The 22,454-nt window shown below is 37.4% G+C and overlaps 1 protein-coding gene across 3 annotated transcripts in view; it reads right to left on the reverse strand.

Annotated features, from left to right (window-relative positions):
* The window catches only part of LOC119784144 (kelch-like protein 29), a 259,595-nt gene extending 242,236 nt beyond the window's left edge, over positions 1 to 17,359 (reverse strand). For 2 of the 3 annotated variants that reach the window (XM_038286067.1, XM_038286065.1), the window contains exon 1: positions 17,036 to 17,358. In XM_038286067.1, coding sequence (XP_038141995.1) covers positions 17,036 to 17,308 — 273 coding nt within the window. In that variant the 5' untranslated portion in view covers positions 17,309 to 17,358. Of the gene's footprint in view, positions 1 to 17,035 lie in introns of all 3 variants that reach the window. The other variant, XM_038286066.1, reaches the window with a different exon arrangement.
* Positions 17,360 to 22,454: the final 5,095 nt, after the last annotated feature.

Below are 22,454 nucleotides of genomic sequence, written 5' to 3' on the forward strand. Positions count from 1 at the left end.
TATACATAATGACAATAAAGTTGGTCTAAGTCTAAAAATGTAATAATTTTCCAACACTTTGAGTGTTGATGATATGTTAATGATAAGGTAAAAAAACAGACCATATATGTTTTTTAAGGGTTAACTGGAATTTCTGTGACATCTCAACATATGTTTAGGGTTAATTTAGGCTTAAACAGAGTAAAACAAGCCTTCATGAGATAATAAGAAGGCTGAACATATTTTATTGATGGCTGCTAAAAAAAACATCCATCACTTCTGCGATTAGACTTTTCCATTTAATTTTACTTAATTGAGTTGTTCATTTTTGCCTTGTTTTGTTATATGACTTTATTTGGCCTGGCTGGACCTGTTCTTATACCTTTGAAAGTTACATACCACAAATCTATTGCTATATTTTGATGTGTATATTTCTCTTCAAGGGACTAATAATTAATAATGTTCTTGATTCTGATCTGTTGGGCTTTCCACTACTGGTGCATCTTAAATATTTTGGTTTAGAGCAGGGGAACCTAATCCCTTTAAGGTTTATTCAGTTTGGAATGAAAAAAAACATGAAACTTACACAACCATGCCTGGTAGTACATTTGAGCTGTTATCACAGAATGGCATATTTCCAAAGAAAATACTGGTGCTTTTAAAAATATATTCTCTTTGGTGTCACGTTTTCAAAGGACATTGTTATGTTTACCATGTTCAAATATCTACTAATAATTTTTGTCCTTTATCATAATTATCATATGGCCTTATAACCATATGCAGCACTGTGGGTTGAGGCGACCTCACTTGCTGAAACTAGGTTATTAAACTGTACTTGAAAAGCAGCAACAAGATTCTACAGTACCATCCAAATTCTATGCATGAACCAATGATCAGGTTCTTTTTCCACATGATGAAAGATAATTTGGACTAATTTTAATTCAGCAATTATTTTATCTGATCTACATTATTCTTAGTCTTGTAAGGACCAGCTTATCATCTATCTTGATTTGGACACAAAAAAAGTACAAGAGTGAAGACTTCTCATCTTAACTGCAGCAATGGCAACCACAAAAGATGAACAAGATGAGAAATCTGACATGCAGATCAGGGATCCAAGCAAAAACAAGGGAGGTGTTTTATGTCCATAGAAGTTCGAGCACATTTAAATACCAGTCCAACACCCATCTCTGTGTGCTACTAGGAGAACAGAACAACATAGCATGACAACATCTTTACAATACTTTCAATACAGCACTTTGATATTACACAGCCATTGGGACACAAATGGAAAAAAGGGACTTGCATCTCATCTTTCACACAGCAAAGAGCTATGAACGTAATATCACATGACTGCTTATTAGATTGCACTATATGCAGCCTGTTTGGAGCCAGATTCATAAGGCGGCTGATGTGTTGAGGTAGCCATCTATTCTCACCCACTCTTCCACTGAAACATTGCAGATATAGGGAGAGTCAAAACTTCACAAGTCATATCTTCTGCAACCATACCTATGCATGTGGGGACTTCACCACCCCAATCGTCAGCATATGTTAGGTTTTTCCTTAAAATATTCATTCTAGAGAAAGTTTGTTTTTATATGAGTTTCCAAATTCAGCAAGTGCTCTGTCAGGAAAACCATACGCTGCAAAAAAAAGTGCATTTAGGAGGTAAATGAGACACTTTGCCAATAGAACAAGACAATTGACATTCAAAATACAAAAAAGCAACTGCTTTGTCTTATTACAAGTGCATATTATCTAATTATCTGATCTTAAGAGTAAACTGGTCATTCCATTGGCAAATCACCTTATTTACATACTTGCATACAAAATTAAGATTAAATACACTTGATTTAAGAAATTTTTTTACCCATGTCTAGATTGTTCTTGCAGTGTAGGACAGAAGACCTGAACAGGTTGAGAAATTTAAAAAAGAAAGTTAGTTTGGGTGATAAATGTGGTGGTTTATTGTTAGTCAGCTCAATTCCCACCGGTACAGACTGAAAAGATAAAAAAGAACACATAATAGGATATGAATTGAGCAAGTACTGAGGAACATCCTGTCACAGGGAGAGTGACAGGATGGGCAGAGATAATGCTCGCCTTCAACATTCTTTGACCTTTTATTTTATTTTATTTTTCTGTTTTGCCACCTCTTCCAGCCATTTCATCAATTTGTGTTTTTCTTCCTCTTAAATCCAATAAGAACACCATCAATACATTCTTTTAAAAGATAATGTCCAAAGTTTCTAAAAAAAACTGTCATAACTCATTTTCCACCCATTGGATTTCAGATGGAGATAAGAAAAGAAAAGGTCTGACAGTTTCTTTTTTAACAATGACATTTTTCTGACAGTTTGACAGTCCACAATCCTCAAAACCAAGGTGCCTGTCTTGCAGCTCCGAATCTTAGCTCCTTTATTAGCAATCCCAGCAGCATATTGCGTCCTTATTTAAAGTTCATTGCTTTAACTTTCATCTCATTTTGCAGAGATATCTACACTCAAACGTCATTGATCAAGGTAAAACACATAAACTGCTTCACACAAAAAACACTGCTTTTCTTCTTGAGGTCCATGTTTCTTACCTATGTAATATATAACATTCAGCTTATTTGTAATAAAACATAAGGAAAACAGGGAGGGCAGACAACTAGATTACTTGGAGAAAGAAAAATAAGATAAGAATAACAAAATAAGAAATTAGGCTGTTCAACTCAGCTGCATGGAGCACATCACACAATTCCTCCCACCTCATGATCTCTTTGAGCTCTCAAACCAAATCTTTTCATTTAGGATTTTAAATGATGTACCTAAGTGAAAGCAGATTTTATAAATGAAAATTCAATAAATAAATAAGTGTGGGATGCATTTTTACTCAACCTTCTTTATCATAAAACAACAGTGTAAAATTTGTTATAGTATTTGCCTTTCAAAGTCACATAATCAACCAAAAAGGCTACATGTATGTGGAAAACCAGGTGGTTGAAAACTAACTAAACCATCATGGTAAAATAAAAACATAGTGTCAGCAGCATCATGCTGAGGGGATGTTTTTATTCAGCAGGGAAAGAAAGCGAGCCAGGATTAATTAAAAGATTTATGGCACTAAACAGAGTTTAACACGTAACAAACATTTGGCAAGACTTAAAAACTAATGTTTGCAGATTCTCTCTACGGAATTGATTTATTTAGAGCCATTGTGTACAACAGAAATATGAAAAGAAACCCATGTTTAAATGTCCACAAGGCCCTATGTGATACAGAGACCAAATGTAATAAAAAAAAACAAACAAATTAATGCAAAACAACACGGATGCTTATGAGGGACAACGTGCTTTTTAGCTGTAAATTTTTTTTTTTTTTTTTTCCCATGACTCTCTTTTACAGTGTTGATTATCATCGCCCTCCCCTTGGATCAAATTGAAAAATAACTTCAGCAAACATCACAACATGCTCTCTGAAAATCTCCTGTCACTGACCTTACCCAGTTCTAAAGCCATTTTGCACTCTTTGGCTGTGTTTTCTTTTTTTATTTAAACATAGTTCCCATTATATTTTGCATTTAAGTCCTTCACCTGTTCTGTTTTAAATCATTGTGGGTATGACGTCGGACCCTCGTGCAGCTCTGTGAAAATAACTGCTGCTCAGGAAGTAAACGCAGGACAGGTGAAAAATGTCCAGGCAAATCTGGACATCTAATTACCCCAATCCAATGGGTCTTCTGCAGACTTCAGAAAGATTTTGTCTAGGATGATGAAGCAGAAGGACACTTTTAAGTTTTATATATAAACTCTTTTAAATTGCTTAATTCAGTAATAATAAAACCAGCCATTCAGTTTTCAAGCGAGCATTTAATGAAAGATTGAACCCATATGTTGACCCCCCCCCCCATTTGGATGTGTGAATTTCAGATATCTTTCTAAATGTAATCAAAATGCTTATATTTATCTAAAACGTGCAATCAATTTATAGCAGAGAGAGTTAAAACCGCAAATCTAATTTTTACATTAAAATATTCGAGAATATACCGAGTCCTGTCATCTGCAGATGACTCTGCAGTCATTGGGTGCACCTAAAATGGAAAATAAGCTGAGTGCTGGTGGACAATAAGCTGAGAGCTGGAGAACCGCTTTTTGACATGGTGTGGAAACCATCAGATCCTGAATGTCAACAAAACAAGGGAGATTATTGTAGATTTCAGAAGAAATAGGAACAAGTGGAATCCTATTGGTATCATGGGAGAAGAAGTAGAGATCTTGGTGGACTATAAATACTTTGGTGTTCACTTTGAACAACAAAGTAGTCCAAAGACACAAATGTTATGCCATCTACAGCAAAGGACAGAGCAAACTATTCTTCCTAAGAAAGCTTAATCCTTCTGCGTCTGCAGCAATATGCAATAAATCTTCTATAAGTTGGGAGATGTGTTTATTTTCTTCCCTTATATAAGTACGCTTCATTTTGTTTTGGTCATCATAAACGACAAAACACCTCAAGGTGATGTTATAGTGTGACACAATGTCAAAAGGTTCACAGGATGTACATTTTTCCAAGATCTGCTATGTTTTTCTTTATAAATCATGCTGTTGTTGGATGACATTACAGTCCTATATTACTAGTGCTTGAAATAAAAAAAGAAAACCAGAGGAAATAAATACGAGCTAGAAACCAACTTCATAATTTTTTTTAATTACACTATGTCTAATACGACGGAGCTGCTTTCAACATATCCACTGATAGCCATCTTCATCAAAACTGGCATTTAAAGTGGCAACGCAGAGCAGAAAGAGCTGACAGGTTCATCTCGGCTTGTTGTCAGACAAGCTGACTTTCAGCGTTAAAATGCACTCTGACACATGCATCACTTAACCACTTTAATAGAGGAAAAAATGCAATAGACCTCTTGCGCTGCATATTTAAACCTGTTCAACCAGTGAAATAATGGAACTCCTAACTCACCTACAAAAAAGCCCCCAGGTTTAACTTTCCATAGTCAGGTTGTTCTATTTGTTTGGCTTTCCTTTTTCATGACTGAATCTTAGCAGTAAAAGGAAATAATGCAAAATGACAAGCTATTGGCAACATATAGATGGCAATAAATGACAATCCGACAGTGCTCTTTGCTTTTCTTATAACAAAGTAGTATTCATTGAGACCCCATAGTGAGTGTAGCTGCCTTGAAAATGTGAAGTTTCACCTTATCCTGATGATGTAGTTCCTCTCCGGCGTTTTCTTCCCTACAGTATCTGGAGTTAATTCAAAAAACAACTCTCCCCTGTCGCACTACTCCCCTCCGTTTCCCCTTACTCCCGCTTGTGTCTCTCTCATCAAGCTTTCCCTGTGTGCGCCTTTTCAAACTTTAATCTTTTCATATTCAACACATTTCACAGTAACTCATCACAAGGTTATCCCACTTTTCAAAAGACATTTCCCCTTTTAGCCTCAACCCCTGCAGAGTTTCAATAATTTCAGAATCTTTCGGTCTATTCATTATAAGGGTTGCCAACCTAAGACTGACATTCTCAGAGTTTTTTTTTTTTTTCCTGTTGGTGCAAATATAAAGACATATGAAGTATTGCAGCAATACAAAGGTGATACAGTGTGAGGAAGCGGGTGTTGAAACAGTCCGATTGGAGATGTGCTAAAGTTTCATCAAATGCATGACTTTCCAATGCACTGCCCTCATCATTCAGATGTCTCTTCCATAGAAAGAATCCATCAGAAGAAACTGGCTTGAGGTTTAACTTTTTATTTTTCTTATTTTGTCAAAGTAAGGCGCTGACACCTGCTGTTCACTGTTGTGTTGCCACAGCAGGGGCACTGCTTCAATCCACTGTGTAACCGACCTGGCTAAAATCAATGAACAGCAACAGGTTAAACTGAAGGGAAAAAAATACAAGTTTGTTTTATGACAGGCACAACTGAGTATTTCAGATTTAATGGAATAACTTTTAACAAAAACATCCACTAAAATGCTCACAGTGAATCTAGTTATCAAAATAATCAAGTTCACTTTTATATTTTTTCACATCAACAGCATAATAATAACAGAGTTTGAAGAGCCAAATGAATGCACTTGTAGCAGTTTGTACAACATGCTTTGCAGAAGAGGCTTCTTTGTGTGCTGTTGCTCAGCTTTCTGTGGACTTCTAATAGGATTTTCATGGTGCACCTATGTGTTAAAGGCATGTGTAATGGCAGCAGTAGATAAGCTATCACCTGGTTGAGAACACTTCCCTCCAACTAGTAAATAAGGTTTAGTAAGCTTGGTAGACAGACTCAAGCTATAAACCAGGAATATTTCATGTAATTTATGTCCCTGTAATGAAGTATGAAACTCTCTAGATTAGTTTTAATTCACCTTTATCAGACTCTCTTTATGCATCACAAACAATTTTTAAGTCATAGCAGAGGAACTACAAATGTATCAGTTACAAAGTTTATTTTCTTTTTGCTGGGTAAATGTATGAGAAACAAACAGAACCATTATGAAATTGCCAAGAGTGCAGGGAGGGGTCAGATTTATAGTTTAAAAAATTTAGCGAAAACATGAGTTTGTTGTCATTAATATTCAATATGTAACTAAAGCCTTTGGGAGTCACAGACAGAGCCGTTGGGTGGTTAAACATCCATTTCTAAGAAACCTGGAGACCATGCACAGTGGATAGCACTGTTGACTTGTAACAAGAAGGTTCTTTGTTTGATTCCTGGCCCCTTTCTGCATGGAGTTTGGATGTTCTCGCCATGCGTGCATGGGTTCTCTGCAGGTAGTCCAGCTTCCTCTTGCAATCCAAAAACAAAGCTTTTCTAAATTGTCCGTAGGTGTGAGGGTGTGTGCATGCTTGTGTGTCTTTTAGTGCCTCTGTGTTGTCCTGCCATAGACTGGCGGGGTACACCCTGTCCAGGATGTAATCTGCCTCTCGCCCAGATAGGCACTGGCCCCACCGAGACCCTGACAAGGACTAAGTGGGAGAAAATGGATTGATCAAAAGACATCAAATTGCTTAAAAACACTCATATAACTCGTATAAAGACCAATGATCAGAACCAACATCGCATCTGGGATCTCAGCTTTTGTCCTTTCACCAGACCTCCTGGTTTAATAGAGGTGGTTGGTTATAAAAGTGTTAAGGAACTGCTATTAGGATGCATTAGCTACACCAGGGTGCCACTTTTCCTATTAAATTCTTTTCAAGAGTCAGTGGTGTACTTTATATTTTTCACACACTTCTCAGCTTTGGCTGTTGTTAGTCGCTGTCAAATTTGAGTTATGTTTTAATGTAGTAGAACCTGGTCAAGACACATTGGCCAGCTGATATTTTTTGCAGATATTAGCACTTTGTCTTGCATTGGTATTGGTCGATACTTACATTCATTCACCAATTTTTCCTGCATTCATCATCCATGTTTCTTTTTTGGTTAAACTGGTTTTGTAATAGTTTATCAATTCATTTTTATTATGTAAAGAAGGGGTAAATACTACACTGACTTCAATAATCTGCTCCCCAAATATCCCCAGCACACATCAGTTAGACTGATGTAAAAGAAATTGATATGAGCGTTGGCCTTTAATGACCTGCATCGGTTCATCTCTAGTCAAGACTAGGGCTGAAACAATTAATTGGATTAATTGTGATTAATCGATTATTAAAATAATTGTCAACTAATTTAGTGACTGATTAATCATTAACTGTGGAGACTCTAAAACGTGACTTTAGCTGACAGAGCAGACCACTTAGAGCAGGAATTACGCGAAAACTGTAAAAAAAAAAAAAAAAATTTGTAAACATTTTGCATTTAAGATAGAAATCTTTTTTTTGTGTCAATATGCTCTATCCAGCCTCCTCAAGTAGAAAAGCTTTATTTTCATTATTTAATTTTGCAAAAACGCTTCTTTAAGGAACCTTTTTGATTATCAATCGAAAAAAGAATTGAGAGATTTGCAAAATAATTGTTAGTTAGACCCCTAGTCAAGACCAATGGATTTTATTCATAACATATGAACTCCCTAGTAAAAAAAGGATGTACCTTCTTTGCTCTGTGTTTAGCTATCCGACCCTAAGAATGTCATATTCATCTAACACTTAACTAAATAAAAATTTTAATAGCGAAATGGCAAATGTAAAAAGAGACCAACTAAGTTGCTACTAAAACAAAGATTCGAGGTAAGACAAGTCAAAATCTATGTGTTTATAGGTCGTTATATGTTCTCTGTATTTACCATCGATCAAGCATTTCTAACACATCAGGTAAAAAGAAAAATCTCAGCACTTGTACTGAAAACTAAAGCAAGGATGGATTAAAAACTTTCACATATAGGATTAGTCCATCCAAGAAAATCCATCATCTGGTTGATCTCAATGGGTAGATGCTTCCAGAGTTACATGTCAGTAGATAAATAATTTCAGCTTTAATCCAATCTATGAAACCAAAAAATCCTCTCTAGCAGTCAATAAAAGATTATATTATTGAAGTACAAACATTCAACAACAGATTTAAAGTCATGATTTTTTCACTAGACCTTCAGAAGAGAGCAAATCTCTGAAAAGCCAAATGTTGAATGCAGCTTTGCTTTATACGTATATAACTCCAGGCGCTCTATAGAATTACATTCAGATATAACAACCATTAGGACAAGGGCCACATATTCAAAATACATAGAAACAACCTTTTCTATTTTAGAAGGCAGGGCCCTTTCAGAACACTAAAATATAAGAGGAAAGTAAAGACATACTAAAACACTATCTAGTGATACAAAAAGGGCTCCTATTCATCTGTAAACTCTAGAAAATATAAATATGAATTTTAAGGTAACCTTTTTTCTTATCTAATTCTGTAATTCTGAAATTACAATTTCTGTAATAGGACTAAGCTTTGATATATTGACATAAAATATTATTTTCCTAATTCTAACTTCTGTTTTATAAAATAGATTGTTTTTCATAAAATAATTGCTATAGACCACAGTCAGTAATGCTAGCTATGTTAATTTACGGCACTTATGCCATATATAGACTCAGTGGCGTCTCTAGGTTTAACAGACAAGGGTGGCTCAGCCCCTAGAAGATAATGCGCGCGCGTAGCGCGCGCCAAATTTTTTCAGTGCACCTGCTAAGGCGTTGTCTAAGACAAGGGTGTAACTTTGTGTTGAAAGTTGGTGGGGACGGCTCATAAGGAAAGGGAGCTACCTGCGCAACGCCTTTTTTTTTTTGTTGGAAAGGATAAAGCCAAAAAAATGCGAATAACATTTATCAATTTAATGCTTACAGTTGAAAACATAACTGTTACAATATTCACTTATATATTTTGTGCAAAAAATATCACATAAATCTAAACAGACAGTACAAATCAAAGAAATCAAATAAATATATCAATTTTGTAGAACATTTATTGACAGTCAATTTTGGGTCACTTTTTAAAATTAATTTACTTTTAAACCAGGACTCGGACAAGATCTTATGGGACCTTAAGCAGAATATGATTAAGCAACTCCGTCTTTCTGTCAAGAACATCCACCAGCAGGGTATCCAGGGGGGGATTTACCATTAGGCAATACTAGGCAGTTGCCCAGGGCCCCAAGTTCTGGGGGCCCCATAAAACTCTGTTTCCATGTATGGTTAATACAACTAATCCTTATTTGTGCAGATTAATTATGTTTTTGATAAAAATCCTTTGGCTAAAATGCCATCAGAACGCTGATAAATAGAGAGGAAAAAGGGACAAGGAGAGAGGGACAAAACCTAGAACAAATAATGGATGTCTATTCTATTAACATTTCTCTATCTGTACAATGGGTCTGTTTTATGGGTTTACTTCTCAGGGGGCCCCCTGCCTGTCTTTGCCTAGGGCCCCAAATTTCCTAAATCCGCCCCTGAGGGTATCAATACTGATTTGATAGAATCTGGGAGAGCGGACTATGTTCAACCATCCATTTTCTTTAACCTTATCCCTCAGTGGGATCAGGAGGTGCTGGTGCATATCTCTAGCCACGTTCTGGGTGAGAGGTGGGATCACCCTGGACAGGTCACCAGTCTGTCGCAGTATGTTCAACCAGCTTAAAAGTAATCAGTAATCAGATTTATTATTTGCACTTTTACTAAGTGAACTTTCTAACTCCCTTAAATCTGAAATTCCAATGCCAAAATTGTTTAAATCTTTTATCTTTGGACCCCTGCAGAGTGACGTCACACCTGCAAGATCCTATCCTTACCTTCCTGCTAGATTGCAAAAAGCAGCTTGCTCATGAGTTGTCAACTTAACACGCTAAATCTTAAATGTACGTGTACATATAAAAGAAAAAGGGGCGCAGTGCTTGCTACTGAATGGCAACACTATCAAAGTCAGGAAAAAGTTTTAAGTAAAGCCGGGATTAAAACAGTAGCTACAAGAAGCTTCAAATAAAAGGTGTTCTTTATGTTCGACCTAAACACCAACTCCGATAGACCATCAGTAGAGCAGGTGTTTAAATTAATCAATCACTGCTGCGAAAGCTTATAGCAGTGAAAGCTAATATACCACAGCCATCACTTAATAAACGCAAAATAAACAACCCTCTAAAAACGGCAAACTGTCATGGACTGAAAGTCCTGTTTTTTATGTGGGAAATTATTTGCGTGTGTTTTAGTATAATTCTGATATATTGGCGCTGTTGTCTGTTTCTATGGCAACGATACTGAATGTAGTATAGCTTAGAGACTTGCATGGGTCGAGTTTTACCAACCCGCACCCGCCCGAACCCGTTAGGATGACTACCGAACCCGACCCGTCACCCGCGGATATCTTCAATTCAAATGTTATGGGGAGAGGGCGGAGGGGGGTGATGGGGAGAAAGCGAGAGGCAACAGATTCTTTTTTCTGAGTTTTTTTTGTCGGGGTTTGTGGATGGTGAGCAGCGGGGAGAACTTTTTTTATTTTCTTTCTGAGGAGCGGCATGAATGGGGTTTTAATCAGATATACACAGCACCGAAAGCAAAATACGTGTACAAAATATTGGTGGGGACATGTCCACACCAGTCCTTAAGGAAGTTACGCCTATGATTGTTCAGATTAACTTGTCTTCTTTATGGCTTTTATTCGGTGCTTTACTGCATTTGTTTTGGGAAAATATGAGGAAAAAATAAATACAGAAAAAAAAATATATTTTTTAAAATCGCAAAATAATTATAGGGTGGCTAATGCCAAAGAAAGGGTGGCTGAAGCCACCCTTAAATAGGTCTAACGACGCTTATGTATAGACTGCTTGATTTTCAGTAGTAAAATTGTCTTCGAACATACAGTAGCTGTTAACACACCTGAGAACATTTCTTAATCAAGATGACCAGTACTGTATGTATATAAGGAGATGATGGATCACCTCTTTTCTCCAGATGATTACCTCTGATGGTGGTGGCCTAGTTGTTACAGCGTTGCGCTTGGGTCAAGGAGGTTCTGAGTCCCACTACTTCCCACATACTGCCACTGTGGGTCCCTGAGCAAGACCCTTAACCCCAGACTGCTCCCCGTGAGCTGCACAATGGCAGCCCTCTGCTCCCCAAGGGGATGGGTTTAACTGCAGTGTGAATTTCCCCATTGAGCGACAATAAAAGGATTTACATTTTTTTTTTTTTTACATTCAAGCTAAAGTAAGTAAATCCTGTTAAATCTGTCTTCTTATGAATCTCTTTTAATGTCAACTCTGTTATTGTTTCAGGCAGCCAGTGAACCTCAGTTCCTCTATGACCTCAATGGAAAAGGTCTTATCTGTGCAACAGTTCTCATTCTTTATCACCTGCCTGCATGCTCTACAGCACAAGGTCTCTTACAAGTAGCAGCACATGTTAGATCTCACTAACATTCCCCTGGACCTATGGGGTACAGTCTGCAAAGCCTGCCGAATCAAACCCCTACAGATCCATGCTACCTCCCCTTCATTCCTTAAGTAAGCAAATCAGTCAGTCATCATTTGTCATCAACCAACTCCTTCCTGATCAATCTACTTTCTCCCCTTAGGCAATCCAGAAAGTTCATCTGACTTCCTGCAGTTCTCCAGTTGCAAATTCTTGTTGTTTTTGTAAATAAGACTTTAAAATATACTGGATCTCTATGTGATTCTGCATGTGGGTCAAAAAACAACAAATCAATATGGTTAACTCCAACTGTTCTTCCCTATAGTTCAACAAATAATCTGATATAAATCACATATAAATGACTCGACATCAATCAGAGCAGCTACTCAACTCTTCAATATAGTTAATATAATATACTCAATGATTTAACAATATAAAATATAATTTTATTTTTTACTCTCTAAGTTTAAGTAGGACTGAGCTGTTATTAAATTTTGAAATGAAACAGATAGAAAAAAAAGAAGTCACTGCAAAACCAATGAGCAATAATTAGTTTTATTAAAAAGCACATAGTAAATACATAGTGATTTTCTTTTGGTTAATTGTCATCTGAGTAAATAACCCTGATTGTCAGATCATCTGACGGCTTTGTCATCTTTGAATTTTTTGGTAAATTATTGTTCAATCGAATAAATAATGTATAATCAAGGAGCTCAATTTTTGTATCTATTCATCTATTCTTTCTAAATCTGAAGGAGGAATCATAATCTACCTTATTCTAGATCATAAAGCATTTAAGCAAGTACATATATTCAAACAAGAGTATTTATGTTGCATCCTATCTAACACAAAAAGGCAGAGCATTTGCATTCTATAAGAGGCAGATAAAATTGCAAATTTATTCAAATGTATCTAGTGCTTACATAAAGTCAGCTGAAATCTGAAATCCTTGACTTCTCATCTCTACATGCTGACAATAAACATGAACATTTCTATCAAATGAAGGGATTAAAAAAAGTCCCGCTCATATATTGTCCTTTGAAATCTAAAGCCATCTCAGGTGATACACTTTAGGCTTCCCTTTGTCTAATTATCACTTTATTTTAAGACTATTTAAAGTCATGCATGAAGAAAATATTCCACTACTCTTGGATTGGAAAATATATACACTAACAGAGACTACTCTAATGGCATCCACAGGTCGTGGTCTGCACTGAATAAAAGCTGTTTCTCTTGTCCTTATTATCCATTTAATGCAGCATATGCAGGATCTATAAATCTCTGACAAGTGAACACAAAAAAACTTAAAAGTAATATAACAAAATAATTTATGGTCTGGCAGACAAAGTGTAGCACTGACTTAACTGTAGTTAACTGTTCCACTCGGTCAGTTTTACATCCCCATGGACGATGTAGCCAGATGGCACTTTCTGATTGTCAGCACTTGTCGCATACATTTATGCACCATTCAAATGTGTGCATACACCCACGTCCAGAGTGCCGTCACCCCAAACACATACACATTTAGCTGATCATTAAACATGACATGTTAGATTAAAAAAGATCAGAAATAATTGCTGTAAAGCAAAATAATACTGTTTTATCCCAGAGGATGGTATAGTGCATACACAGCTATCTGTTTCAGACACTGTACATGTCTGGCTATTGGACACCTTCTCCATTTGGGCTGGTGTGTTTATGAAGCACGTCCCCAAGCAGCGGAAATCAATACGCTCTGTCAGCTTTTTATCGGGGCCATGGATAGAACAGAGACACAGGGACCATGGAGAGAGCTGCATCGGTCCATAAGACTTCCTGTGACCACCGAGAGATTTGATCATACATGGCAGAAAAGTAGTGAGGTAGTGAGGCAGCAAAAAGTTCTATTTACTTTAGATTTTACAGCCAAAATTACAAATTACAACTGCTGTAGGTATATATGCACAATGTTTTGTTTTTACAGAGGTACCTGGACACCTTCCTCTGATTTTAAAGTACTGTTTTCGCATATCTTTCTTTATCACAGAGATATCTTAAAAAACAAATGCGGTAAGTTTATCAATTCAGTAGCTCCAAGTCTTTTTTTTTTTTTTTTTTTTTTAGAAACTATTCTTACCACGATTGAAGCAATAAATCTTACAGAGCTGAAGAGAGCCGCCCGCCAGCTTTGGGCGTCTAGGAACTAAAATTTATGCCAAGTTTTATTTGTCAAATAGCTCAGCCTCAGCTAGATTGGATGGAGAGAATCTATAAACGGCAATTTTTTTTTTTCAAAGTCTTGCCACAGATTTTGGTCTGGATTTTGACTGGGCCATTATAACATATAAAAACATTTAAATCTAAACCCCTCAACTTTAGTTTACTTATTGTGGAAAGTAACCCTTTCTAATTTTAGGTTCTTTCCACCATCTAGGAGATTTTCTTCAGGATTTGCCCAGTATTTAACAGCATCCATTTTCATACTGTATCACATCTAACCAACTCTGCCCAAAACACAAGCTCAAAGAACGCTGAGTTTCCCTACATCTTGATCTTACACCAGTGCTTCACTGTGAGGATGGTGTGTTTGGTGTGATGTGCAGCGACAGAAGTTTTTCACACATATGCTTTTGTAAGTTAGCAAAAAGGTTAAAGTTTGAGCTTAGCTGACCAAGCACCTTCTTTTAACATATTTAATGTGTCCCACTGCATGGCTTGGGGCAAAATGTTATCTCGCCCTGTCTACTACAGGAATCCATAGTGAACAACTCAGCTGTCCTCTCGACTTGGTAAACAAAAAGTTCTCCATCTTTGTTTAACATTTACTGGTGTTAAATTTGTATGTTTTTTCTTGTTTTGAACAGTGTAACACAAATAAAGTTTTACTTATTGCCATTATTCAAATTGCACTCTTCATGCCCAACTTGTCAGTTTAGGTCAGAAGTCTGCAATTTAGGGCTTCAGAGCTGCAAGTGGCTCTCTGTACCATTCAGAACCAACAAATGTTTCTAAATTTAGTTTGATATAAATACATGTATCAGATTTTTTTTAAAGAATTAGTTCAAAACAAATCTGTACAAACGGTACCAGTGATAATGTGCGACATTTTCAAATATATTTTTCAAGCCACTGGGCTGGAAACTAAGTGTATTTTATATGCTTTTTTGTATATGTCACAGAATAAATCACAGGATAAATCTTCTTTTTGATCAATGTTATGCTTATTATTCATTTTCAAGCAAAAAAAAAACATGGATCTTTAGAAATAAAAGCAATCCCTGTAGTAAATAATTGTCAAAAACTATAATTAATATCTTTTCAGAAGCAAATGTAACTTCTGTTCTGAGCAGGTTAATTTCACAGGAATGAGGACAAAAATAGCCCTCCTAGACTGTCAATGTGGCAGAGCCTTGTTTAGATGAACAACATGTCTGACTATGAAGGGACTTAAAAGTATGTCAATGATTTTATTCAGAATGAAGGGGCTGTTATGCATATGCATGCCACACTTTACTTGTTTTTTTTTTGTTTGTTTTTTTTTATAAAACAAACAGAATTTCCGTCCAGGTCAGTTGCACAAAACACTACCAGACTCAGAATAAAGCAGGGCGATAAATCTCTAAGTTAATGAAACAGAGTGGCATCTTGAGAACAATATCTATATATCTGCTGTCTAGACATCCCACGTTCCCAGATACATCTTACAATTTAATGTGTGTGCACATTTGTGCAAGGTAAAGCACCTAATTGCTTTGGCAACCATTGAGTGATGACAACAACCATGGTGGGAGTTGGGGAAGACTCCGTCTGAATGCAAGTAATTATTCAACAAAAAAGGAGTGGTTACGTGATGCCGGAGTAGATTTACTGTTTCTGTGGTCAGTACACTCAGTGGGGAATCTAATGATGAGCTCTTAGGGGGTAAATTACCACTGCATTGTTTACCTCTGTTCTAACAAATGTAAGCCCCTTTGAGAGCTGGAAACCAAGAAGGTGTATGAGAGTTAGTTTAATTCTAAGTAAAAGATCTTCTGGTGTAGAATTATTACTGGAAGTAAATAGCTGGCTATTCATCAGCTGAAGGTAAATGAGGAGTAATGGGGGGAATGTTTTTGTCTTACATGATGCTAAACGAGCTCACTAGGGAATCTGAGGATGTGATTGAGCACAAAAACTGCAAATGTTTTGATAAAAATGCACCCAGCTCCTCCATTTATTATATTGGTTTAGTCTGAGCACAAAGCACAACACATTCTGAAATAGCAAACATATCAACTTGGGATACATAGAGAAATCCAGAGAAAAATACTTACTTTTAAAATTAATGATGTAATATATATATATATATATATATATATATATATCATATGCAGATTAAAACAAATGTGCTCTACTTTATCCCTTGGGACATTTTGGATGCAAGAAGTCCATTTTGATTGGAGTATTGTGCTCATTGATGTTGCAATGGCAAATATGAATCTAATTGTTTAACAAGTAAGAAATATTGTTTTAAAGGGACCCTGAGATTTGCTAAATTCTGTATCAGTAGATCATAGCTTGAACATAAAAATGAAATGGACGTCATCCATCATTCTCTGATTGGTGCACTTCTAATGAACAGTATACCCTGATCCAACTTGCCTTAGTTTTTCGCCCTAACATCATGATCGCAGGGTGTTTAGATGCAAGACATATTTTGAAAAGCCTGTCAAATTAGGTCTTTTACAATTATTTAGTTCCCCTCTAACCATCACTTGCGACAGCAGCATCCATCTGAGCAACTGTCAGGGGTCATTTACATAATGAAAGAGGAGAATTACTAAGGAGGCAAAAGCAGGATGAGACTGCCATTTGGCAGGGAGAGAAAATGAAGATGGAAGGAAAATGGTTTGGCAAGAAAGAGGCATTGGACAGTGAAAGTGCAGAGAGAGCAGCAAAATTGGAGCGAGGGATAAAGGTGAAGAGTGGGGAAGGCAGCAGAAAGAAAAAAAAGGGGCAGGAAAGGCTTGACGAGGTGGGTCAGATGAACCATGAAGACAGACATGGCGGTGCAGCAATATTTGCAGTATGTGCAAGGGGAGAAGTGGTGGACAAAGTAATAGTGAGGGCCTAAAAGTGGGGAAAAGTTGGATATTTTGTCCAATTGTGGAATTGTGGCATATTACAGCTGATACAAAGGAAGAAACTTCAGAAGTTTGACGGATCAGTGTATATTTAAGCAGGTGGAAAAAGAATTTGGCATCCTACCTTTGCCGATGCTGGAGCCACTGATCCTGCTGCCGGGATGCCTCGCTTGACCACTAGGTCACAGCTCGACGTTGTCACGGCAACTGTAACCGGGGTGGGTAGGAGGGAGGGGATAACTGGGAGGGGAAGCAGCCCCGGACGGTTGTTGCCATTGACGACGGCAGAGGCACAGCTATGGTTGGCTCCTCCATTGTGAAGGCCGGAGGGACGGATGTCTCTCCGATCCCAGGGTCCCCGGTAGTCCCTCTCAAAGCGGTGGTGGTGACGTGACATCACTTCCTCTCAGTGGGAAGAACGGGGGCAGGCCTGCATGAAACAGAAAGTATAAGGTCAGGATGACATTCTATTCGGCAAATAATAGAGGTGGTAACAGGAATAACTCACAAAAAGAACATATAAAAAAGAAAAAACTGGTACAGAGAAAAATAACGAGGAAGACATCAGATGAAATAAGAACAGAAGATGGTGACATAAAGTAAAAACTCACAGCAACTGCCTGCTTGGCACTAGACCATCATGAACACTGTGGATTGCACAATGCCTCTAATTTCTGTTATTCCGGTCATTAATGAAGGCTGCAGCAACATTGAGAAAGATAAGCACTGCTGGGCCACATTATCATTGCTTTATGCCACGAGCAGCAAAACCATTCCACAGTGTAATGCCGAGAATCAGGGCTCAACAATAATAGGTTGGAACAACACGAATGAGGAAGATGTAAACAGGTACACACATTTTATCCTGGGGGCAGCGCAGCAGTAACACGACCTCCCGGTCAAAACTCTTTCATCTGAATAGATAAATACCCATGCAATTACAGCTCATCTCCTACATCTAATGGCTGGTTAATTCAATCACACTGCCCTTCAAGTGCATTTCAGGGGTCTCCCCTTTTCATGCGTGACAGGCTGAGAGGCGACAGTGAGCCAGAGTTACATCAGCATGGAGTTGGCTGTTATTGAACTGTATGAAGAGCGTACCACTCTTATATCGTGAATCAAAGATGTACAGGATGTAAGGAGGGGAATCTATCGCCTGGGGGGGGGGTTTGAAGTACATTGTGCTCAATCTCACCAAAGGCACGTTATGCTTACAGGGCGCCGGATAACAGATGAAATAAATAAATAACAACCTCAAAGAACGTTTAGCAAGCCCAATGCAAAATCCCCTGGTCTGTGAGGAGGGAATGACAGCGGATGATAAGTCTTTATTCTGCACACAGGGGTTTGTCATGCTGCTTCTTTGCCTCAGTAGTGAGAACGCCTTGAAATGGCAGCTGCTGTGCGTACATGTGTTTGTGTGCCTTAATACGTTGGTGTGGTTTCAAAAGCAGCATAAATTAAATATGAATGACCATACATGAACAAGAAAAGTAAAAGTTTGACATAATCTTGCAGCATGCGAGAAGCTGAAGTTCTTTACAAAACTTTGATGCGGGTTATGCAGTGCTTAACTTGACATTGGATCTTGACATTTTTGTGAATAGCAGATTTGTTGACTAACACTCTTAAAAGGAACATTTGGAATATGAAAAAAACATCAAACAGGGCTCATGACAATGGCTCTAAATATATAGTAGTGGTGGGCATAAATTATTTTTTTTAACCTAGATTAATCTCACTGCAATCTTGGAACTAATCTAGATTAGTGTAGATTAAAATCGCTCCTTTGAATTCTGCCAGAGAAATTCATGATATGTATGTGCTACCCAAATAATAATATGCTCAATACATTTTCCCTGAAGCAAACCCGGCGTCTTTATAGCTACATCCATGTTTAACATTTTCTCCTACGCAGGCGGAATTTCAGGGTCAGACATCATTAATGAACACAAAGATCTCTTCACTTTTGAAAAAGTTCATAAAAATCAAAAGCTTTGCCTTCTGTAGTGATCAATTGTTTCTCTGCAGCACAGCAGCGCTTTCATTGATAAACTCAATCAGCTGATTTTACTAACGGCCCGCTGGCTGCTTTCTTTGTTCGTCTGTGAGTGACCGGCTGGATCCCCCACTTTGCACTTTTCTTCAAGTCACCAGTGAAGTTTTTCTACTTGTTACGGCTATGCTTAAAACCTAATAAGTTTGCAAAAATAAAAAAAATGCCAGAGTAGTTTTAGGAGGAGGTTTTCGACTCACTTATATTATAAAAAGCACTCAAATAACAGAAATAATCTCAAAGTTGACGTACAAAAAATTAAATACAAACGTTAATTGGTTAATTGGTGGTAGAAAAACTACTTCACTCCTCAGTCCTTCACCAAACAATCAGATCAACCACAGCAGTTGCTTCTGCTTGTTGATCACAGCAGGAGGTGGACTGACATGGAGTAGGGTCAAATAAGAAATAAATAAATTACAACAGATCTTCCATTCATAAAAGATTAGATCTGTAACATTGATAATTCAGCCATGTTTCTAACTCTTAAGAGGCTCCAACAGTAAGTCACCTTCAAAGTGGTAATTTCACAGTACGCCTACACAGGTTCGAAGACGGATTTGTTCTCGCTCCCAGATATACATCTGCTCTAAAATATCAAGGTGAAAGTCATCATTAGTATAGATCTATCTCCCAACCAAACTATGAGAATAAATTAACAGCGATTTTTTTTTTTGTGTCCAATAAGCGCATGGCATTAACACAGCTATTAACGCAGATAGCAGCCCACCACTACTAAATATCTTTGGTTTGATTAATGAATTGAGTAGAAACGAACATTTTATTTACCCTGGACATTTGGAAATTCATATTTATCAAAGTACCTAAGGGGATCTTACAGAAATCCAAAATGAATGGTAGAATAGCACCCTCTAACTTTGTCCTTTTACAGAGCAGCTGATATCCACACCTTAAACTAATGGTCAACGATGGAGACTGGTGATTAAGCTGCATAATTTCAGAATATTTTCTTGCTGATGTAGCTTCAGGCAAAGAAGTATTTTAAATCAAATGTATAACTATATATTATCCAACCACCTATTTTTTCACACACAGCCATTTCTCACGAGAACAGTCAAGTATGACAGGTTATCAAGATAGTAGTTATGAAGCTTTTTTTTAAGTCGGACGTCATTTCAGAATCCTGATACTGGTTCATGGTGATGGACAGTCATCGGCAGAACAAATAACCACTTTTTATAACCAAAATGCAAACAAAATTGTGTTACCCCTAAACATCCTTATACTAGAGCAGATTTGATACAGCAGATGAACACCTTATGGAACTCAGCCTTGGCTGTAACGGGGTGCATGCATTTGCATTGCTTAGATTGTTCATTAATGTAAAATGTCTTAATTCAGCAAATTAAACAATACATAATATCAGGTGTGTCCTAAAAATGAAAAAAAAAAATAAAAAATTAGAGGCTGCAGATCTCATGGGCTAACCAAAAACTACAGTATAGCAGATTAAAGAAAAAAAAAAGATGGAGTCAAACTTAAAATGATTGATTCTGCATGTATTAAGATTTAAGGTTTGTTCCTCAGTGTAAATTGTGTGAGAAATGTTTTCTAGGCACCCATTAAGGATTACTTAAATGACACAGTTGTTTTTACTGACCATTTCTTGTGAATTGTTGTTTTGCTGCATTGTCTTGCTTTCTACTGATTTTTCTACCATAGTTATTTTTTCACTGCAATGAAAAAATCATATCAATGCCCTTTATTAAAACTGGTTTCTTTTTCTCCTACATTGTTTACATTCTGATCACTGCTGCACTTAATATTGGTAATGTTTATCTACTCCAACTGCAATATCATTACATTGTTGTAAGCTGTATGCAACGGAATTTCTTTTTCTATACACTCTGTGCATACAAAAATAACAATAAAGTTTGTCAAAGTCTGAGTCTTGTTGTTGAGTAATGGAAGAAAGAAATTATTTCTGTTCAACACTGCAAACTGATGTGTTGTTTGGAAGGATATTGCCCCCCAAAGGCACTTAGGCCTCATGGCCTCTTATGGCTGGAGGGATCACTCTTTAAGTAACACTTCTTATAGTAAACAACTCTCAAACTGGACTTAAATGTTAGCATACTTAAATCTGAGTTTAGCAGAGAAAACATACAGGTGCTGGTCATAAAATTAGAATATCATGAAAAAGTAGATTGATTTCAGTAATTCCATTTAAAAAGTGAAACTTGTATATTATATTCATACATTACATACAAACTCATATATTTCAGATGTTTATTTTGTTTAATTTTGATGATTACAAATGACAACAAATGAAAATCTCAAATTCATCATATCAGAAAATTAGAATATTACTGAAGACCAATAAAAAGAAAGGATTTATAGAAATGTTGGCCAACTGAAAAGTATGAACAAGAAAAGTATGAGCATGTACAGCACTCAGTATTTAGTTGGGCCTCCTTTGGCCTGTATTACTGCAGCAATGCGGCGTGGCATGGAGTCGATCAGTCTGTGGCACTGCTCAGGTGTTATGATAGCCCAGGTTGCTCGAATAGTGGCTTTTAGCTCTTCTGAATTGTTGGGTCTGGTGTATTGCATCTTCTTCTTCACAATACCCCATAGATTTTCTATGGGGTTAAGGTCAGGAGAGTTTGCTGGCCAATTAAGAACAGGGATACCATGGTCCTTCAACCAGGTACTGGTAGCTTTGGCACTGTGTGCAGGTGCCAAGTCCTGTTGGAAAATGAAATCTGCATCTCCAAAAAGTTGGTCAGCTGCAGGAAGCATGAAGTGCTCTAAAACTTCCTGGTATGTGGCTGCGTTGACCCTGGACCTCAGAAAACACAATGGACCAACACCAGCAGATGACATGGCACCCCAAACCATCACTGACTGTGGAAACTTTACACTGGACTTCAAGCAACGTGGATGAAGTGCCTCTCTTCTTTTCCTCCAGACTCTGGGACTTTGATTTCCAAAGGAAATGCAAAATTTACTTTCATCAGAGAACATGACTTTGGACCACTCACCAGCAGTCCAGTCCTGTTTCTCTTTAGCCCAGGCAAGACGCTTCTGACGCTGTCTGTGGTTCAAGAGTGGCTTGACACAAGGAATGCGACAGCAGAAACCCATGTCTTTCATACGTCTGTGTGTGGTGGTTCTTGAAGCACTCACTCCAGCTGCAGTCCACTCTTTGTGAATCTCCCCCACATTTTTGAATGGGTTTTGTTTCACAATCCTCTCCAGGGTGCGGTTATCTCTCTTGCTTGTACACTTTTTTCGACCACATCTTTTCCTTCCCTTCGCCTCTCTATTAATGTGCTTGGACACTGAGCTCTGTGAACAGCCAGCCTCTTTAGCGATGACCTTTTGTGTCTTGCCCTCCTTGTGCAAGGTGTCGATGGTCGTCTTTTGGACAACTGTCAAGTCAGCAGTCTTCCCCATGATTGTGTAGCCTATAGAACTAGACTGAAAGACCATTTAAAGGCTTTTGCAGGTGGTTTCAGTT

Source organism: Cyprinodon tularosa, unplaced genomic scaffold, assembly GCF_016077235.1.
Source record: "Cyprinodon tularosa strain WSP-4 unplaced genomic scaffold, ASM1607723v1 ctg22, whole genome shotgun sequence".
NCBI lineage: Eukaryota > Metazoa > Chordata > Actinopteri > Cyprinodontiformes > Cyprinodontidae > Cyprinodon > Cyprinodon tularosa.